This window comes from Xiphophorus hellerii, chromosome 14, assembly GCF_003331165.1.
Source record: "Xiphophorus hellerii strain 12219 chromosome 14, Xiphophorus_hellerii-4.1, whole genome shotgun sequence".
Lineage (NCBI taxonomy): Eukaryota > Metazoa > Chordata > Actinopteri > Cyprinodontiformes > Poeciliidae > Xiphophorus > Xiphophorus hellerii.
This window is the reverse complement of record NC_045685.1, coordinates 3985686-4007739: the sequence shown is the minus strand read 5'-3', so window position 1 is coordinate 4007739 and position 22054 is coordinate 3985686. Positions and strand designations below refer to the sequence as shown.

Sequence of the window (22054 nt, the reverse complement as noted above, 5' to 3'; positions counted from 1 at the left end):
CCTGACATGGACATTAGCTTCTGTGCTTCTGGCTTTCTCCTTTCTGCAGCTGTGTTTAGACAGGAGATTCCCTCAGGAGAGCACGGCCCCGGCACTGACGTCTACAAGACGCCCGTGATGGCAAATCATGTCAGAGAGGCAAGAAGAAGAGGGGAGACAAGGAAGCCGTGGCTTGCTGTTTATGCTAACTGATGTGCCCTGTGAATTGTACAGGATGGGTGGGACTCTGCATGTGCCGTGGACAGGGACTTGTGCTGATAAAAAAGGTCAAGAGATGTGTGCTGGCCTGCCAGTCAGAGTATACCACAAGGACAAGCCTAACCCTGAGAGAAATCACTGAAAAAACACACTTGCAGTGTTGCAAGTGTCCACCAAGGGGAGCTCTGAGCTTGTAATCCTGCTACAAAGTAAGCCAAAGTAACTCCCACAAGCCCCCCTTTTTCTTTCTTCTGTGCTGGCAGAGTCCCTACCACCTCACCTAATTCTGTCTGCTTCATTTTATCCCGCACAAAGCTGACAAATGCATAGGTTATATAGAGAACCAGAGTGAATACACACACCCACCAGAAAACAAAGGAGGGACACTCCGAGGCTCTGCTTCGTTTTTGTTTTGTTTAATTTTTGGGGGGGGGAGGTTGCTGATACCAAGATAGCTATTGATGATGTTGCAAGACGCTAGAGTCCACTAAAACCTCAGGTGACATCCAACACTCTTCCTGCAAACTGCAGCTTCAGAAGGCATGCGGCAGGATTCAGTCGGCACAAGTTAGTCTGTTGTGCTAGTCTGGGATGCAAGGAGTGGATGATGTCACAGAAATGTTTCATTTGCCTGGAGCCTTTTTCTTCGGAAGGAGTCAATATGGGAACACAAACCATAAAGCAGCCTGTGGAGTTATATATATACAGTATATATATATAAATATATACATATAAAAAAAGAAGCCCAAACAAAAACGCAGAAACTGGATAAAATGTAGATGTCTGAATTATCTCCACAGCTGTTGGTGAATAGCTGAAATCCACAAATACTAGAGATCCCCTCTAAAATACTTTATAACTACTTATTTCAATAGTAATTTGTACTAATTTGCACAGTGGAAACCATCTTGGTTCTACTACACATGATAGTATTTCTCAGGTGTTGACGATACAGCCAATCAGTGCCAAAGGAGATAAGGGCGCTCCTGGATTGGCTGAATTCTATACACCAGCCAGTAGCATTTTAGCTAACCTAGCTAGCTGTATATTTTTAGATATGGTCTATGGACAATTTCACAAATACAGGAGGTGGACTTTACGCAAATATGGTAAAGGCACGTTCCACAGATAAGTCCATGAATATTGAAGCACAAAAAGGAGTCCACTGTTTAAAGTGTCTCCGGTCATTTTAAATTTAAAGACGCATGTCAATATCTTTTCTATTAAAAAATGGCCTAAGTAATTTTTTTTGCCTAAATCATCTTCTGCCAAAAAAGAGGTGGTGATTTTTATTTCTTTCTTTATTTTTTAACAAAAACACTTTCGGCAAAAACTGACTTGCGCCATCATTTTACAACGGTGACGATGTAATTTAGCTTTATTCGTTCCAGTTGTGTTTTTCACTGAGTCCTAAAACAACCTGTGAGTTTTCATTTTTCTGCTCTTCATTTTAATCATCACCTGTCTTGCTGTTTTGTTTCTGACATCATTTTTTTTTTTCTCACTTGTTCCTGTAACGAGGCTGCTTCCGTAACGCCGGTGTGCAGTAAAGCTTCTGCAAGGTTTAATAACTCGCAAGCTCTCATTGATCCGCCTTGCAGTAAACATGAGGTCAGAGGCGGTCGGCGCCATTGATACCCAACTTCCTGTGTCCCTCTGTGCCGACGGTGTAAATCTACAGAGCTCTATAAACTCCAGGACTGCCTGTTAAATCAATTACAACGATCCACTGGAGACTTTGGCTGCGGTGTGATTTAACAGAGTTCACCTGAACAACATGATATGGCTGGTTAACTCTGAGTCAACCCATGGACTAAGCATCCTGATCTGATGTCTGCAGAGGGACGTGAGTTGTGTCAGATTGTTGGTTTGGTTTTTTCCAGCGATTCAAGCAGTCGAGCTCTGTCTTTAGCGTCAAAACTTAACAAAAAAAGTATAATAAAGGTAAAGGCTTTGGTAAAGTCTCCACTGTGTTACGTTTTTTTCCTCATTAGCATCGCCAACAAAAGCACAACCGAGTTTAAGGTCCAGAGCCCGACCGTCAGGCAGTGAGAAAGGCACCCAGATAAAAAGTGTGTTGTTTCAAGTGTATGTACTTGTGTGTCCCATTTGCCTAATGATCATTACGGTGCGGTTGGTGGTAGGTGGATTGTCTCATGCTGTAAATTCTTAAAATCGTGTTGGCTTCCCAAACTCATTAAGCCAGTCTCACTCTGCTGATCACACACAGCTCCACATTTGACCCCAGCTGTGTGTGTGTTGTGTGTGCGCGTGTGCTTCTTGGATGCTGGTTTAGAGATGGGGTGAGTGTGTGGGCTCCTCAGTTATACCATAATTCACTTTATTTCCTGGCATGAAAGGCAAAAAGATGTATCTGAAGATGTACAGTACAGACCAAAAGTTTGGACACACCTTTTAATTCAATGAGTTTCCTTTATTTTCATGACTATTGACATTGTAGATTCATCAAAACTATGAATAACACATGTGGAAATATGCACTAAACAAAAAAGTGTAAAACAACTGAAAATACCCCTTATATTCTAGTTTCTTCAAAGTAGCAACCTTTTGCTGTGATTACTGCTTTGCACACACTCTGCATTTTCTTGATGAGCTTCAAGAGGTAGTCACCTGAAATGGTTTTCACTTCATAGGTGTGCCCTGTCAGGTTAATAAGTGGGATTTCTTGCCTTATAAATAATCATGAAAATAAAGAAAACCCATTGAATTAGAAATTTGTGTCCAAACTTTTGGTCTGTACTGTATTTCCTGTCTATATTGTTGTGCAAGAGTTTGAAAACGAGAAAGAAACATACAAGAATTAGCCTTTTAATTTAACAGATGCTCTTGGTTTCTTTCTTTTTTCATTACCTTGGCAGTGTTGGAGGATTTCTTGAGTTGCTGAAAGTAACTTCCTGATTATGTTTCTTCACCCCCCAGAGGCCCAAAACGAGCTGATCCACCTGCTTTGTGGGAACTCATTCACATTAGAGCTTTTTTGTTTTGTTTTGCTTTGTTTTGCATTCCAGGCCGCTCAGAATTCCCAATTATTAGTACCGACAAGCCATTCATTCCAATTACACTTAAGAGGAAAAATGTGCAGAAGTAAGCATGGCACGTGGAAGTGAAATTGATCGTACCTCGCCGCTGGTATCTGCAGCTGCCAATTGATGACTGGCTGCGTATGGACAGGGTCCGGCCGGCACTCGGAGAAAGCACTTTAGGTTTTGTTGTGCATTTGCAAACGAGCTGCCACGGATAAATACACGACGTTTCACACAGATTACAGAACATTTTGCCAAAGACACTGGGGTGTGACGAAGTTTGAGGTGAAACATTGGCTTCGCCGATAAACTAGGCTGGACTTCAAGCGTGCATGTCTGAGCATATGTGCATAAATAAAGGGCAGAACACTTATGTTTACCATTTCTTTTTACAATCCTAAAATTAATAAATTCATCTTTGATTTTGTATCAATTAGGCCTGTCGCCGTAACAAAATTTACTGGACTCAAAGTTATTGTGATAAACGATAATATTGTTGTTTTGAGACCGATTACCTCAATGTAATGGCAACAGCATAATAATAATTCAACAATACGTTCTCAAAGATCAATAAATTTAATTTCTGATGAACATTTAACACTGGAACTGGAAGACATTTTAAATAACCCAAATAAGTAAACGAAACAACAAATAAAATCAATTTTGAAGTGTCTGTAAAAAAAAATTATCCTCAAAGAAATGGGCTAGTTAAGACCAAAACAGTTTTGCCAGCCAGTTTTTGTCAGAAAGAGAAAAACGATAAATCAGAAAGAAAATTATTGAGCTTGTTTTAATTCATTGAATTGATTGATTGAATTGATTTATTGCTTGTTGCGAGTATCGATTCAGCTGCAGCTCAAGTGATGTACTTGTAACTATTTCCCTTTTGAATGATGGTGAGGTGGATCTTTGGTCATTGCGTCAAAGGCAAAGGGAAAAAAGTTCAACTTTCACCTAGAAAAAAAGAGAAACTTTAGACATTACATTGAGGGAAAACAAACATATGGGACATGAGCATAGTAAAGCGGGATCTTCTGGTTTTCTCCAAACGCAACCCTACAGAAACGAGGAGGAAGTGGCAGACAGAGGAACCAGCTTGACAGCACCACCGTGAGCCGCTTACCTGGCGCAGGTTGCGTGTGACGCGCACGTCATGCCAGGCGTTGTCGTTGAACTTGCCGTTGACTGGCTCGACCAGGGCCTCGAAGGCCCCGGAGCCCAGGTTGATGACCAGCCAGACGGCGCCGCTCTTCAGGGACAAGTTCACGTAGTCTGCCGACTTCCCGGTGTGCAGCATGAGGCCGTTGCGTTGCAGCGTTCGGAAGGAGAGCGTTATTTCGTCGGTGCTGCTCTGGATGGGGGTCAGGGACAGGTCGTAGCAGAAGAACTCGTTGCCCTTGAAGGTGGCGACGGACTCTTCCTTGCCTTCAGAGAGAACACACACACAGAAAGAGAGGAAAAACTCATAAATCAAAAAGGGAGAAGATGAACAAACCTCTTCGTGTGAAAGTATTCACACTCCTTAAAATTATTGGATGTTTTGTGACGGACCATAAACTACCTAGCCCCCCAAAAAAGAATTTGCCACCCGCACAAGCTTGAAAGATGGCACCAAGTAATTTAACCCCAACTGATGCAATGAGTACCTTCTCATTTCTTAACAACCATGTCAGAAGACGCATGCCACAGTCATGGAAAAGATGGTGGAAAGTCTAAGAAGAGAACAACTTAGGAGATTGGAGGAACTACTGAAATCTGGTGAAGAACACCCCGACACGTTAAGAAAAAGTGCGGCACCATCGTCTTCAATGAGGAGGAAATGTGACCGGGAGAAAGTCCTGACTGATTGTGATCGGGGAAAAACTTTAATGTTTAGTGAAATCATAGCAGAAAAAAGAACACCAGTAGAACTTCAAGGCTTTATTAGTGAAAGAAAGAGGATTTCTTAACCCATAATGCGAAGGGAATTCAAGGGGCTGTGACTGAACAGCTGTGTAGCCATAAGAAAACCACTAATCAGTGAAGCAAACAAGAGAAGAAGATTGGACTGTTGAGCAAAGTGATCTAGTGAGTTCAGATTGACCTTTTTTCCAGTGATGGGCACATCATAGTTAGAAGAGAGGCAGTTGAACTGATGTACCCATGATGCCTAGCGTCTACTGGACTTGGCAGTAGACAAGTACTGACCTCTATGTCCAGCAACATTGAGGTTCACCGACAACTTAAACATACCGAATGTCCAGATCATTCCATCAGTGGATTGTTTCTTCCCTAATGAGACGTTCACATTCCAAGATGACAACACCAGGATTCATCAGTGAACATGAGACATCATTTTCACACTTTGACTGACCTAAAAAGAGTCTGGACCTTCGCCCCACTGAGACTCTCCTGAATGTCTGGAGAAGGCTTTGTGCTGTGGTCAGATTCTCCGTTCATCATCAATACTAGATATTGGTGAAAAATGTACAAAACGACAGACAGAAACCAATCTTGTAATGTTGCAGAAACTTATGGTGTGTGTGCTGTAATCAAAGCTAGAGACAACAGAACTTTTTCCTGGCCAGGCATTGTATATAGTGCGGTGTGCACTTTTCAGAATTTCACATGTGCATAAATAAACATTTTATGTACCCTTTCCATTTACATTCTCGTGCGCTTAAATCAAATCCAAAGCCACCAACAGCATTTCAGTAGTTGACTAATTAATAAATAAACCCATGAGTGTGAGCAATTTAATCTCATAAATACAGAAAACCGAAACATAGAGACTGGGAACGCATAACAGTGGTCAGGAGAAGAAAAGATGTGTTGAAGTGAAGTGGGGCGCCGTTTGTTCCAACATTTGAAATCTGAAGGAATATGGCACAACTGCAAAGCTGCAAATGGCCCTGCGCCAAAAACTGACAGGCCAGGCAAGAAGAGCATTTTTAACTATTAGTCATGCACTCCACAGAATTGGCCCCTATAGAAGAGCAGCAACTAGTAAGGCATTGTTGATAGAAATATACAGTTTGCTGTAAGTCACCAAGAGAAAACGGCAAAAATGATCTTTTGACCTGCATGTAAAACTGCATGTGGGGAGAATTACTAACGCGTCACGACCCCAAGAACACACCGTCATGTGGCGTTGGGTATTCTCTTCAGAAGGGACGCTGAAGCTACAAACACATGCTCACCACGTTGTTTCTCCTTTGAAAGAAACGAAAGGAAACCATATATCATTTTTCTTCAATTTTACAATAATCCACAACTTTGTGCTAGTCCATCATGGTGGATAAAAACAGGTGCTGACATCTCTGCTGAAGCCTGCCAGCCTGTATACGGCACATGGCCCCCTTCCACTGCATTAGGCTTCATTCACACACTAACAGTCAAAACAGGCAGCTTGCACAGTGGACACATGTCAGGCATCAGACTAACAGCAGCCAGGGAGAACTTTGTGTATGCATCTGTCAAAAACAGAACACACACCTGCAGCTATCGCTGCGCAGACAGCGGGGCCTTCGAGAGCGTTCGCAACGGTGAAAACTCAATCTCGCTCGACAAAAGTAGAAACGGTGAGCTCAACTGGCGCGAGGAGAAAGCGCCGCTCGTCTAATTCTACAACACTTTCTTTGATTGCTTCCATTTATTTGCTGTTGTCATTATTCTTTCACCTGTCAGATACTCAACCTGGGGGTTGGACGATATGGCGGAAAAATGTATTATGATATAAGTGTTTAAAATCAGACAATATTTATAATTATGGATAGGTTTTAAATATCTGAAACTCGGCCAAACTGGTGGCGCGACCTTTCCTCTTTTATCTACAGTTTTCACTTCGCACTGCTGTTTTCTATTTATTTTTAAGCAGCTATGATGAAAACCTGCAACAGCTGCTGCACAAGCTACTCAACAAGTTGTTGCTAGGTAACCAAATAGTGAGTGAGTTGATGCCGCAATGAGCAGTTGAGCGGCTCAAATCGTTTTCTCCGCCTACATCCCCCAGAATGCTGTGCAGTTCTGGATGGGAGTTCAGTGAATATTCTATCAGATGTGTTATGTATGGATTTTGAGCATGTTTTTATCACAATATATAATGTTATTGGTCTATTACGTACAACTCAACATGCTGAGAAATGTTTGGAATACTTTTTATATTTCCTTAAATTGGAGGTTAATAATGCCAGCTTAGCAACATCAAGTAACTTCAATATCAAAAAACAACTTAAATCTGACAGAGAGAATGGCACTGTAGTCTTTTTAGCTGTGAATATAACAGTTGAAAGTATTTTACCAACATTTTCTTTTCTAATTTAAATTGGCAGGGATTTTCTTCCTTATCTTTCCTAGTTATTTTATGTCTGTGGTTTCAACCTCTACACCTTTCTGTAAAACACTTTGAACAAAGCTCAAAAAGGTTTGTGCTATGGTATATTATGATGTTCAAACTTCTATGAACCAACTTTTATCATAGTTTGAAAATAAAGCCAAAACAGACAAAATTCTGCCAGGTAAAGCTGGCTAGGAAGTGTAATTTAGAATCATCTCTGGGCACTGAAAACAAAATATAGAACAGAAAAGCTCTTTGGGGAAAGGACGGATGCTGCCAGCGCCAGCAAAAAGCCTCAACTCCCTCTGCAGTCAACAATTGTGTGAGCAATAACTTAAAGATGCATTGGAGTTGCTGCGTCTCTGTGAAGTTCCACATTTTTGGACTCCCTGGAGGAGGACACATGGACAATCCAGCCTCAGGTAATAAAGTTTGGGGCTGAAATAGGAGGGAAACAGGACAACCCCCCAAAAAATAAAACACCCAGGAAGACTGGGATTGGTGCACCGCCAAATCTAGTTTATTCTCAGGCTCTATTACAACAAAATGACTTTAAGAGTCCTGGGTGCATTGCCTTGGGGAAAACAGGCTGGGCCAATTTAAGGAGGTGGTCGGTTTTCACACTGCAAGCCAAATCTCATGAGCGAATATGTTTACCACTCAAGCAATCACAGGTCAAAGGGCAAGTGGGGCGGGGAAGGAAAAACAGCCATCCTGTAAACCCCGGAGTGAGAATATGGCGTAACTTTTTCACACATGGAGGTTTAAAGCAGAGATAGAAAATGCTGCGCAATTTCGTCTAGAATATAAGTGCCTCTCAGAAGGCGTAAGTGTTAAGTGACACGCTAACTGCTGTACTTTGGAAACATTTAAGTCTGACACAGCTCAAATACGAGCGCATAATATGGGTGGATACGCTCACAAAAAAACTAAACATCTCTGGGATGAAGGCAGGAAGTGAGGGACAAATGGCATCCAGACAGAAAAAGCTACTTTAAAAAAAAGAGCACTTTGGCACGAATCAAAATTTAGAGCAATCTGAACTGAAGTGTGAATTGTCATAAAAAGAAAAAAAGGGGCATCAAAGGAGAGAGGAAATGACATGGGGAGGGGGAAAAAAATGACACACAAAAAGCAAATCCCCTAAGAGCAGCATCTTGGCGGCGCCTCCGTTGCTGATGTAGGAAGAACAAAAGCGTAGGAAATGGACCACGGCAAGCATTTTCAATTATGTACTAAGTTGGCCCCCCATCAGCTCCCACCACCGCTATACACACACACACACACACCCACCCAGAGGAGGCTGTTAACGGTAAGCAACAAACAGCTTGTGATTGCTTCCATGAGCTCAGCGAGATTGAGCCCCATGCAGTGGGGGGGGGAGGGAAGCAAACAAGAAACTTTCTTTTGTTTATGTCTTTTTAATGAACAGAAGGCTGAGAGGAGGCGATAAAGCCGGAGAGGACCAGTGAGTGACGGAGGCGGTGGGACTGTTCATAGCAAGCAACAGTCAGTCCAGTGACGACGCCGCTGCAGCTCTTCTATAAACTACATAAACTAGCCTCACACAAACATATGAAGCCGTCCGACTTTGGAGTCAGACGTTGAAAGCACAGACTGCGTTTAGCAGCGCTGTGGAAAGGGGTTTGACTTCCTGTTTAGTTTTTTGCTTTCTTTTCTGTTTTTTTTGTTGCACAGTTGTTTCAGATCCAGCTGTCCATCTTCTACACCTTTATGTCCAAGCAGGGTTGCCGTAACGCTGTTATGTAATAATTCATATAGTTAACTAAAACTAACCATGCAATGAGAACCTTTTCGTTTACTGAAATAAAAATTTTTCCCCATTAATTCCCAACTACCTGAAACTATATTGTGGGTTTATAAAACTAACTAAGACATATTGAAGTCACAGATGCAACAACCTTCACTTTCATGTTTATGAATCCATTTATTCGCCTTTCGAACTGATGAGAAATGATTTTTTTCTTGCGCTAGTCTGCAAAATGGCGACAGCAAAAGTTGGGAGAAAACACCAGAGTCAGTTGGTTGATCAACAATTGAATAGATTTTTTGAAAATGGCATATTAATAATACCCAATCAGTGTATACATAAACACAATACAATGCCTTGATCTTTTTGAATTCTGCACCTAAAAATGAACCAAAGTGTGAAAAAACTAAAACTACTACTATAAGTAATATAAACTACACTAAAACGAATCAATATTTAACTAGTAATAGCTAAAACAAAATAGCAAACACACAATAAAAACTAATTAACAGCATCTGAATTAGACAAAAAGTCAATGAAATAAAAGCTATAATGAAAAACTCAAAACTACTGGAACCCTGGTAGTAATGCCGCAATACGTAACAATGTAATAAAATCGGGCTTTAAAATATAACAAAACATAATTAAAACCATGTTACGTAATAAGAAACACAAAGTGTAATTAAATCCTTGAAATTGTTTTGAATTGTTTTGCCTTGAACAACATGTAGGATAATACAGAGGGTTCTGACTACGAGTCTGAGAAGGTGGCTACATGACCAGAGGCTCCAGCATTTATTCACCAAAGTTTCAGTTTAAGTTGTGATGGTTAATCACATAATCACTTCTAAATAAGGAGGTAATGTTATTGCATAATGTGGTAGAAAGTATTTCAAAAAATAGTAAAAAAATAAAAGAAAAGCAATCAATTCCTGCACAGCAATTCTCATTGATAGTAATTACAAAGCCAAACGTGAAGGCAACTCCTTTTTTTCATACACAAGCAGTTGTTTTCCCCTTAACAAGCACAAACAAGCATTTGAAAATAGCTTTTTGCATTTATTCAGGTTAGAATGGTAAGATATTAATATTTGTTTGATGATGTCAAACGTTTATGGTTCTGGAAAATGCAGAAAATGAGAAATATGCCATCAATCAAACCCTGCTTCACACCACTGTAAGATACACTGTCCTATCTCTATGAAGTTATTTCCTTTATCTTCTTTGCACTAGAGGTAATCTGCAATCCCCCTTTGCACAGCAGTACACAGAAAAATCCCACAAGTATTTTTTTTTTCCCGTCCAACACGCGCAAACTATTTTAAATAATGTCTCATTTGTCTTCGTCTCAGAGACCACTTCAGATTCCGTGAATGCAGGCTCGTCACCGTACATCTGTTTTCCCTCTTTCCTCTGGTGCCCATAGCTCACTCATCCTCCTTCTCCCACGGCAGCCCTCCTGTGATAACACGCGCGCACACCCCCCCGCACACACACACACTTGGGGTATACATTTTTCACTTAGATCAAATCTGTTTCTGAAGAAAGCCCGTGAGCAGACTGTCTAACCAGAACAAAGATGAGACACAGCACAGACTAAAGTGCTGTCAAGGTCTCAATTAACCTCAAAGGAAGCTCTGTGCACTGTTCAGAGATGATTCATTTGAAAGTTAGCCACCCGTAACAGCATCTTTATTATTAATTAAAACCTGAGCTCTGCCTTTGAGTTTGTTTGACAGACCTTTGGCACTTAGTACCGTTCAGCAGAAAAATGATACCGCTTCGCTTTCAGGCGACGCAACCAACAGCTGTTCCAAAGATCAACAAATGTATTGAAACAACTTCCGGGTGAGAGATGAAAACACCAAGAAAGTGAAAGTCTCACTTTTGCTACTTTAAGCTGCAGTTCTGCTGGTGAGTATGCAGCTGAACCTGTGAGTGTCTGAGGCCATGATTCTCAATCAGATAAAGGTGGATTACACCTTCTTGATTGGAGGAGGCCTCTCTCTTAAGTGAAGGAGGTTGGGTGTTACATTCTTGACTGACAGACAGACTTAGTCTCATAATGAATGATAAATGAATGATAAATGAATGAGTTAGGGCTTTGTCCTACAAACTTCATGCAGAAAGACAGCAGGAAGTACTTGCGGCAAAGCAACTGCGTTATTAAGTCCAAAAGAGTCGGCTGTCAGTAATTAATACTCTGTGAGCTCTTTCTACTTCCATCTCCAGAGGACATCCCACCCAGAGGAGAATCCAGAAATAATCCCTTCTATCTGGGATCGCTTTGGTCCCCTCACAATAATCTAGAAGGTGTCAGCTTGGATGGACAGATGGATATAAAGACTACAGAAATAAAACTTTAAGTTACAGGAGAAACCAAGAAGCAGACGCCACCTTTGGTACCATTAGAGGCCAGCTGTTAGTTGTAGCATTCTCACGTTCTGTAGAAGTCATTTTCATTGTGCCTATCACTTTGCTACCATCTTTTGTTTGTACTCGGGACACACTGGTTGCTACACAAACATTTTAAAAGAGAGTAAAACAGCCTCCTTAAGAGTTTCTGTAATCAAGCGTTGTGCTCTAATGATCTTAGTAATCTACTCTGACAAGGCAACAAGACTACTGAAGCACTACACCTATCTTACCAAACTTTTCTTTGAAAAAGTTTGGTAAGATAGGTGCTGCTGTCAGGGGCCTGAGCAGGCACCTGGTGGCCAGAGTGAAACAACCCCACCTCAACCTGCACAGGGGGGACATAGTACTGAGGATTGGTGGAGGTTCTCTCCTTGTGCCTCTTTGGCCTTAGGCCTATTGCCCCCATGCTTTGCTGTCAACCTACCTCCATGTTTAGAGGATAGATGTGGGGGAATGCCTCGTGGCCACCTCCTAGGGATTGCTGCCATTTCCAGGAGCTGAGGCTTCCTGCCCCCTGCTGTTCTTCAGTAGTAAATGCTCTAAGATTTATGTCCTTTGCCAACCTAATAGCTTCTTGTCACTTCCAGGTGACAAATTAGCACACACATCTACTGCAAACACACACACACAAGTTCATATTTTTACCAATATTAGGACTTTGTATTGACTTCCAATCATTTTAGTAACTGCATTTATGCCTAATCAAAGCATTTACCCTGACCAAACCATTATCAGTATATTCCTAACCTTAACCAAACTTTATTCACTCCATACCTCTAAACTTAACCCCTAGTCCTACAAATAGTGACTGGGCTTTGGCCCCAATAAAGCCCATCGAGATGAAGTATACTGAATATGCCTGAGAATATTACTACATGTAGTATAGTTATTCTACACTACATGAAGTATACTCATGTAGTGTAAAATAACTACATGAGTACACACACATATACTTCAAACAGACTCCACCTCAGACAGCCATACACTCTCTTTTACATGCCCATGTAAAAATGTACATTATACAGAAGGCTGAAGGTCATATCAACACTGGTTCAACATAATTCAACCCGTCTACTTTGATTACAGGGGCAAGCCTCATTTAATAAAATCAATTATGCAATTAGGACACTATCCCCAGATATGGCTTTTGTAGAGAAATAAAAAGCCCTGGCACATGTCCGCAATCAGCTCCCTCATACGGTATGCCTCGAATGCCGAGGCATGAAGACAATAAATAAAGTTACGCAACATCTTTTTACATCCCTAATTAACAGTAAAACTAAAAATTAAACTGGTAAAATCTAGTTTACAACCCTTTTGTTCCCCTCACTGTTCCTATTTTTTCAAGCTAAGTTTAAAATCACTTCTAATTGCCTAAGAGTGACATCCCTTTTATTTTAAAAGGAATACGCTAATCAGTAGCAAATGTTGCAATGACCGCATCCATACAACATCAAATCAGTTACTTTCAGACCAATGCAGGTCCATTTTACAGTAAAACCCCTCCTTTTCCCCACCTTTTCCCTCCAGTCAGCCTTCTCAGACAAAAGATGTTACTAACTTTGACCTTTGCCACATCTGTCATGAGGGTGCCACCAACAATAAGCTCAAGGCTACACTAAAGACATTGTGTCAAGCGGCGTGTCTCCTGCACTCTGTGTGCGAGACGTAAAGCGGGTGGGAGAAAACTAATCTCCCACAGAGATTAGAAAGAACAGAATAGCCAGCTCAGTAGCCTTAGACTTGGACTCGTACACTGACTCCCCGCCCACGCACGGCACGCAAAAAGTATTGACGCCGCTGTCAGAGATTCACTTGCAAGCCAAGAGAGACGGTGAGTGTGAGACTGAATATGCTACAATTCCTGGCTGCCATGAAAAAGCCAGAGTTTCTAATTTGTCCGGCCAGAATAACTAGAGAGACAACAAACATGAGAAGCTCTATTCCAAGCCGTGGGACGCAGGAGTCGACAGATAATGAACCTTCCCACAAGTTGCAGCCGATTGGATGACATATCACAAATCATAAGATCATTTCGGTGAAGGCGAAACAAATAAAGATCAAGAGAAGGCAAACTGTCGCCGCACGTGTGCATTTGTAGGAAAAGGATCCTAAACCTAGATGACCACACGCTGGCAAAACTGCTCGTCACAACACATTACCTCGCCGCGCTCTCTCAAACACACGCACACGCACCCACGTGTGCATGCACAGTCACCCTCTATTAGCTTTCAATGACTGCCGTCCACCCTGCAGAGAGCGTATCTGACAGATTTGGAAAAAAGCTTCAACAGCAAGATGAGAGAGAGCGGTAAGAAATGCAAGGGCTATTTGAAAGCTTAGATGCTGCCTCATGAATCAAACAGGCCTGCTGGGTCCACAGGCGGCGGTTAGATTCCTGCGCCTTCTGCAAAGCTCCTGCAAAAGGCATGTCGTTTCCTTGTACGCTTTTCAAGTACTAGCTATGTTGTGAGTGTGTAAGCTGTGTATGTTAAAAAAACAACAACAACAAAAATCAAACACCAAACAAGTCCCAATAGGGCACAAAAGATTATTCATCCACATAACACATTTTGATCTTGTGGAATCAAAATGGAAAGGAAAGTAAAGGCAGCACTGAGGGCTGAGACAGTGGGTTTGGAAAAGTTTCATAGTCACAGCTAGGGTGCAAACAAACTGCAGAGGCGGAATGATATACTGTTTCCTCCCTCAGTCTCAGTAGGTTCTGTATCGATTACGTTTGCTGTCTTTCTTCAACTTTCAGTTGTCTTTCACAAAAACATCTAAAGTACTTTAAGCCAGGGCAAAAAGCCAATGAACCAAGACTTTTTGACTGATATAATTGACCTCTAAATGCAATAAAGAGGACCTCTTGAGTATTCACAGATTCACCTCTTTGCTCATTGTTCTGTGGAACGTAACTCCAAATTATCCACCTGTATGATTTTTTGGACACGGCGACTGAGATGGATGGGTCTCGATTGGCAAAAAACCCATCGCCAATCGATTATTTATCTAAAATAATCGAAAGTTAACTAGCCAATCCAGAAGCACTATTCATTTTACTTGGCGCTGTTTGGCTGTACCCCCAAGAGCGGATAAAAGGAAAACTGAAGAAGTTAGCTTCTGCAGTACGGCTAACATGGTTCCCACTTTACGGATTAATACATATTAGGATATATTTTGTGTTTTTACAAACAATTTTTACAGGTACAGATTTTAGCTATTTGTGGGCAAGAGCATAGATAAGGAAGGCTGTAGATATCAGCCTGTACGGTTGTGCCAAGACAGTTTCTACTGTGCGTATTAATGCATTAAAATAGGTTGTTATAGGCATTTTTAAGTGAATCTCAAATATTTGCAGCTGTGGTACCTAAATCCTGTGAATACCGGGGGTCCACTGTCTATGGCTTATCATATGGTATAACAGCAACACCAAATGAAATGAGAAAAAAAAAATCTAATTTCGCAAGGAAAACCGTGTAAGTAAAACGAAAATGTGGTTTCTGAGCCATCTGTTGTAGCTGTGTTTCTCTAAACACATGTGAAAGCATGAAATATATTCTCAGACGCACGGTTTAAGAAACACATTTGGAAGTTCAAAGACTTGCCAAACATCATTCTGCAATAATATATCACCACATCATCCTGAACACAAGCCGTTGTGAGAACTTCCCAGGGCATTTATGCAGTTCTGCATTAGAATTTAACAAACAGAAATGTTTGCTACGAACTGCTGAAGTCAAAAGTGCATGCAGGCATGTATACAATCAAGCAGGTAGTAATTACGATAATTATATATTGTGATGAGAAAACTCTGCTATTTTCTAATGTATTTGTTGGTTCTTGCCAGAGTTAAGCATGTCCTGTGACTGCTTAGTTTCATCGACTCAAACCCCGGAACAACGTTCCATCTACAAATCCTCTTCACTGCTCCTCTTCCTCTTTACAGAGGGTGGTTACTGCACATATTGACCTAAAGGCTGAATGTGAACCTTAAATGAAAGAGCTATAATTTTAAATCTGGGCAGTCAATTTACTTGGAGCTATTGTTCTGGTGACATGCAAAATCTGTTGTCTCGCGTGATTGTTGCAACAACAGGTTGTTTCTTCATATCTCATGCATGCCATCAGGAGGAAAAAGTAAGAAATCTACATGGCCTTGCTATTTTTAAATAAGAATATCACGCCTTAAGTTAAGACATAAGGCCTAAGGGTCACAGAAGACAGATGAAAACTTACAGAACCTTCCAATGACCTTTCCTCCCTTAGTTCAATAAAGCTCAGTTCCAAAAAAATATATAATTACAACATTTCTTTTCAATATTATTTAATCCTTGCGAAATGACAAAAATGTTTCTAGATGGGAAATAAATTACAAAACTCTAAAATTGAATTTTCAGAGTCCCTGGCAAGAGGAGAATCATTAAGATAACGTTTTACTCCTTCACCTTCAGCTGCTGCTCAAGGTCACATTTATGGTGTTTGGCTGTTTAATGTAATTCTTTATGTCATTATGTTGACTGACAGAAGCTAAAGGTAGTGAGACCGATGGGGATACAATGAAGACAAACTTGCATGGTACATGTTGGGAGTTCTAAAGGTAAGCAAAGAAAGATGGCTTAGGCCAGGGGTGGGCAACTCCAGGCCTCGAGGGCCGGTCTCCTGCAACTTTTAGATGCATCTCTACTTCAACACACCTGAGTCAAATAATGAGGTCATTTGCAGGACTCTGGAGAACTTGACTGTTCTTAGGAGGTGATTCAGCTGTTGGATTCAAGTGTGTTGGACCAGGGAGACATCTAAGAGTTGCAGGACACCGGCTCTCGAGGACCAGAATTGCCCAACCCTGGTTAGGCCAATCTGGTGTGAAGACAGAGCCAAGAAGAGACAGGTCTGCTATAGACACGTTGCAACGTGACGTCACATTGTTCGCTGACGCCGACTAGCATTGGTTTTAGTTGTCAACATAAGTCTTAAATATATGCATGGTATATAAAAGAAAAAGGGACGCAGTGCTTTGCTACAAATTTTCCACACTACAACAACTAGACAAGATTTAAGGGTATCGCATTTCAGAGGTCTATAGAAAAAGTGAGGGTGAGAGAAGTAGGTCAGTTGTGCTAGCTTGACTATGACAAATGTAACGTGTAGATGTGCTGTGGAATTCAGTGTATTTTGGTTAGTTAAAAAAAAAAGGAAGGCAACCCCACACATCTACTCTGACAGGTCACCAGTAGCGCAGATGTTAAAATGAGCTAATCAACAACCGATGTGATGGTCTGTGTTCAGACCATCACGTTAATATTTGCAAAATAAACAAAGCCTGACAACATAATACTGTAACGGACATAATGTTCTGTTCTTTGTGTGGGAAATTTTTGCAAGTTTTTTGCCGTTGAATTCTGATACACTAGTGGAGAGGTTGTCAGTTAGTTGCCATGGCAACGGGTCTGTGTGTAACTTAGTCAACACGGAGAGCGAGGGGAAAAAAAGAAGAAAACAAGTGCTTTAGAGTTTTTCTTCAATGGTTTATCTGCATTATGAGTCTGCCCCATTTCCTAATGAGTCAGTTAATAAAATATAATTTGCTGGCATTCAGACTGCGTATGAAACAATAAAAAAAAATGTAGAAAAGATAATACATTGGAGGGAAAAAATACCCTTCATTCCAATATACAGTACAGACCAAAAGTTTGGACACACCTTTTAATTCAATGAGTTTCCTTTATTTTCATGACTACTGACATTGTAGATTCACACTAAAGGCATCAAAACTATGAATAACACATGTGGAAATATGCACTAAGCCAAAAAGTGTAAAACAACTGAAAATACCCCTTATATTCTAGTTTCTTCAAAGTAGCAACCTTTTGCTGTGATTACTGCTTTGCACACACTCTGCATTTTCTTGATGAGCTTCAAGAGGTAGTCACCTGAAATGGTTTTCACTTCATAGGTGTGCCCTGTCAGGTTAATAAGTGGGATTTATTGCCTTATAAATAGTCATGAAAATAAAGAAAACCCATTGAATTAGAAAGGTGTGTCCAAAGTTTTGGTCTGTACTGTACGTACAACCACCATGTAAAATGGAAGTGCATAAGTGATGCACAAAAGCTTAGATTTTTCTCAAAATGCCATTCATTTAAACCCCAGTGGCAATAGCTGGCTAAGCTTATGTGAGCTGGAATACGACTACATCCTGTATCAGATTGTGCTCGATTTATTATTCATTTAATACGTTTATCTTTGAATAAAGAATCAGCTGAATAGGCTGACGTGAGGCATCACATTCAAATCACTGCATGTCGTCTTATGAGAGAACATGAAACACCAAAAATCTGAAAGCTATCACAGGGTAAAAAATGACATAATTTGACCTATTCCAAGAGCGCTTCCTGCAACCCATTGGTCGTAAATAGTTGACACTGATCTAACTGGTGATAATGAGCTGAATATTACTGCATATCATAAAGAAAGAAAAAAATGACCCAAGTCATTTTTTGCCAAAACTGATTTTGACAAAATAAAAAAAATTAATCAGCATTCCTTTTTTTTTCTCTCCAAGAAATGACTTAAGCAAAAAAAAAAAAAAAAATCAGTTTGGCAAAAAATGACTTGGGCCATGTTACCTTTTAACTCTATAGTAGCTTGTGCCTTTCTTAACCTCCGACCTTCATCATTTATCTTTTTCACTGTCTTTCCTTTAAGGTTTCAGAGACTACCTGCCCTGGTCCTTTTACTGCTTTGTATGTTCCTGTTCTGTAAGTGCTACCAGAAGTTAGAAACTGAGAGGACATAACAGCTTGGTTCAGATCTGTCACCAGGGAAACAGTTCGTCTTGTTACCACAAAATTTGGAAATCACGACAGGAGACTTCATTTCTCTCTATTCCACTTTTGCAATTGTTCTTTCTAACTCTCTGACATTTTTTCTTCTTCTTCTTCCAGCCATTTCCTATTTTCTTCCACCGTAGGAGTTTTGCAGGTGACTATTACCAAAGCGAATGCTGTTTGGTCTTTGTACTCAAATGAACAAAATGGAAATGTCAACTAAAATTATAGGACAGGCAAATGTGCTTTTAAAGCGGCGGGATACTTAGCTAAAAGCAGCCGAAAGTGAATCAGAAGCCCTCCTAACATGAACTAAATAAGCATTATTAACTTAATAACATCCACATTTTCTGCCTCTGCCAGAAGTATTGAAACACAGTCGTCCTCACAGTGTTACATTTAGTAGACTGTTAGATTTCATGGGCATTTAAACTTTGCTTCTAAATAATATATTTGGAAAGTTGGGTAGATTTTTACTGTTCGCCTAGAGCTTAGCGACAAAGATGCTAATTAAGGAAAATCTTAGAGAACAATGTGGTCGTGGAAGAATAGACAGCACTTTGATAAATGTGATCAATTCCCATTGATATTAACATAGCATACAAAAATACATCACATCATCATGCTTTCCTGGTGCCATACACCTCTACAATACAGTACACGACTGAAGTTTTAGAAGTATCACTTATAACATGCAACCTTTATAAAATTCCAGCATGGAACTTTGAAGGTTTTCCAAAATTTCACATAAATCCACAGTTTCAATATTTTTACTATAAAAAACAAAACAAAAAAAACTAAACGTTGGCCCAGATTGTCCCTTTACACTTTTAGAACTGCAGCAGATTCCAAATACTCCAATCTTTGAATTTCACCCCCCGGTACATCAAGACTGACTGCTCACTGTCTGACTGATTGATGCAGGCTTTAGCATCATTAGCGGCTAATGGTTAGCCAGCCGTCAGAGCCTGACATTGCTTTTAAGCAGTCTGCTGTCTGTCAGTTTCATTTCTAACTGAATTCCTTGAAGTGTTGCCACACATTACTTAGAACTTGTGCCGTCTTCGACGCTTTTGTAACACGTTGTCACAGAGTCTGATGAGAAGTATTTATTTACTCCGTCAGCGCAGCGGGGAAGCTCAAGAACTATTTTGTCTTCTACAGCAAAATGAGATTTTGAAAAGCAGACAACATTAGGAAAGCATAAAAAAAGTATAAAACTTCAGCCAAATCTGTTGCCCGTGGAACAAGTTGCTTATTTACAGGGTAGCAGATTAGCTAGCATTGTTCTGCATGGTAGGGACCGATGCTTTCAATTGCGTTAGAATTTTCATGTCCTTATATTTTTATTTAGACAAGTGTTTGCTGTAAAATCTAATATTCCGGCAATGTTTTTTCATCTCATTTCAACAATGGGTATTAGACTAAATCACTGCAATATGACCAACCATAACTAAAGATGAATAAAAGTTAACAGAAAGCAAACTCAGGTTTCGGTTTACAGCATCTTTATAAAAAAAAATAGTAAGAGTGCTGTAGTATAGTATTTAGAACTCATCGATGTGCACTATTTCTGTCGATTTCTATGTAGCTATACATTAATGCCACTAGAAAATGGCTAAATAAATGTAGGAATATTCTGTATGAATTCCATATTATTCCACGATGGGGACATTTCTGCGCAACAGCAGCAAAGTGACGGGCAGCAACACCGAAAAGACTCACACAAAACCAGAATATAAAACATATATGAAAACAGAATGAAGAATAAAGTTACTGTTCAGTGCACTGCGGGCAGAATTTCAACAGAAATCCTGCGTGGTAGATTCATTTTTTGCAAAAGTCACAACTTCACTTCAGGTCCGGCGACTGCAGGAAGAGAAGCCATGAAATAATTAAACACATATTTAATTATATGCATTGGCTATTATTAGTTTGCATTTTAATCATTTAATGACATATTTAATGCGTTCATTGTCTGCTAAATTATTTTAACATTTAATTAAACATTCATTTATTTAATGAAACATTTAATTAATGATTTAATGGTGTATTTATTTAATTAATTTTGTCCCTTTTGAGCCTTTGTGCTCTTTTGAAAGCTATATGCAGGTCAAGGTAGGTAATTACGCAAGAGTCTTCATTCTAGAAACCAGAACATATGTCTCGTATAAAGAGACTTTACCAGATCAGCTGGTAAATTTAGTTTGTAAAATGAGTTCTGCTAAGGTTCCCAAAGGAACAGTACAGCTTTTCGGACGTTGCAGGTGACCATCCAAGACACAGGTAGAGGTGGGGCGAGGGGCCCACACCTTTAAGTTTGGTCAATTTTTGTGGTGAAGTTGAAAATAATTTCAATATTCATCATTCCAGTACATTTAAAACGCTGAAAAGACATTAGTAGTCTATCCGGTTCATTCTAAGTAGCTGATTTCTTTTGAATGTTGAGATTAGGGCAAGGATGGAAAAACTGGAGCGTCATGTACTAATTAATTATTCCTCACCTTGGTCTGCACTATTATGTCACTAAGGGCTTGTGGACAACCTGTACCCAGAGCCTGCATTCATAATAACCTGCCAGTCAACTCATTTACAAGTTTAGCACTCTCTTTTTTTTCCTAAGTATTTGTAGTATTTCTCAAGAGTGAAACAATACCCGCCGTTCCCTCTTTGTCAAAAACCATCCAAGACGCTCCTTTCCTTCTTAAGCAGGAACACATTGAATCGACGCCTGCTCCGCTGTCGTTTAAGCCTGTTGATGTTTCTGTGGCATCTGAATGTTTACTCCCAACATTTAGCACCTTTTTAGACCCTTTTAGTAACTTTGTTTTTTTTTCTTTTTATTTTCAAGGCAGCAACTGGAAAGAAGCAGTTAGCAACCTTACATTACCCATTTCTGCAGGTATAATTAAGAGCTTGGGCTGATGCATTACCATAATTATGAGAATACGGGAGCAGAAGAGGAAGCAACAGAAACGGCATGTCAGCTGGCAAACATTCAAATATGGCTGACACGAGACGCATAAAGACTTTTTGCTGCTTTTTTAAAAAATGTAGCTACAAATACAACAGAGAAGCTACTTTGATGGAGATAAAAGCTTATAAAGCTTATAAAGAGGTGATGCTATCGTGACGGTGGCCTAGAAGGGTCAACAAAATGCAAAATTGATAACGTAACAAAGCCACAACACAACCACAAAAGCTAAAAAAACAGCAAAAAGCCGAAACACAACAGCAAAAAATCCCAACTACGAAAGTAACGACGCAAAAATGACAACCGCAACACAACGGCAAAACATCCACAATGCAACAACTAAAGTCACAACATAACAAAAGCCACAAAGTAGGGCTGTTGTAAAAGAATATTCTAGTAGTCGAGTACTCTATCAATTATTGTGTTCTTCCCACCGTTCGCTTTGAACCAGCCACCAGTTCTGGGAGGAGAAAGGCCGTCATACTCCAGTCAATTTAGGAA

The 22054-nt window shown here is 40.2% G+C and overlaps 1 protein-coding gene across 7 annotated transcripts in view; it reads right to left on the bottom strand.

Moving 5' to 3' along the window:
- Positions 1-22054, bottom strand: part of nrxn2b (neurexin 2b) — an 813260-nt gene that overhangs the window by 488646 nt on the left and 302560 nt on the right. For all 7 annotated transcript variants that reach the window (XM_032584259.1, XM_032584258.1, XM_032584254.1 and 4 more), the window contains one exon: positions 4366-4667. In XM_032584259.1, the coding sequence (XP_032440150.1) occupies positions 4366-4667 (302 nt within the window). The remainder of the gene's footprint in view (positions 1-4365; positions 4668-22054) is intronic.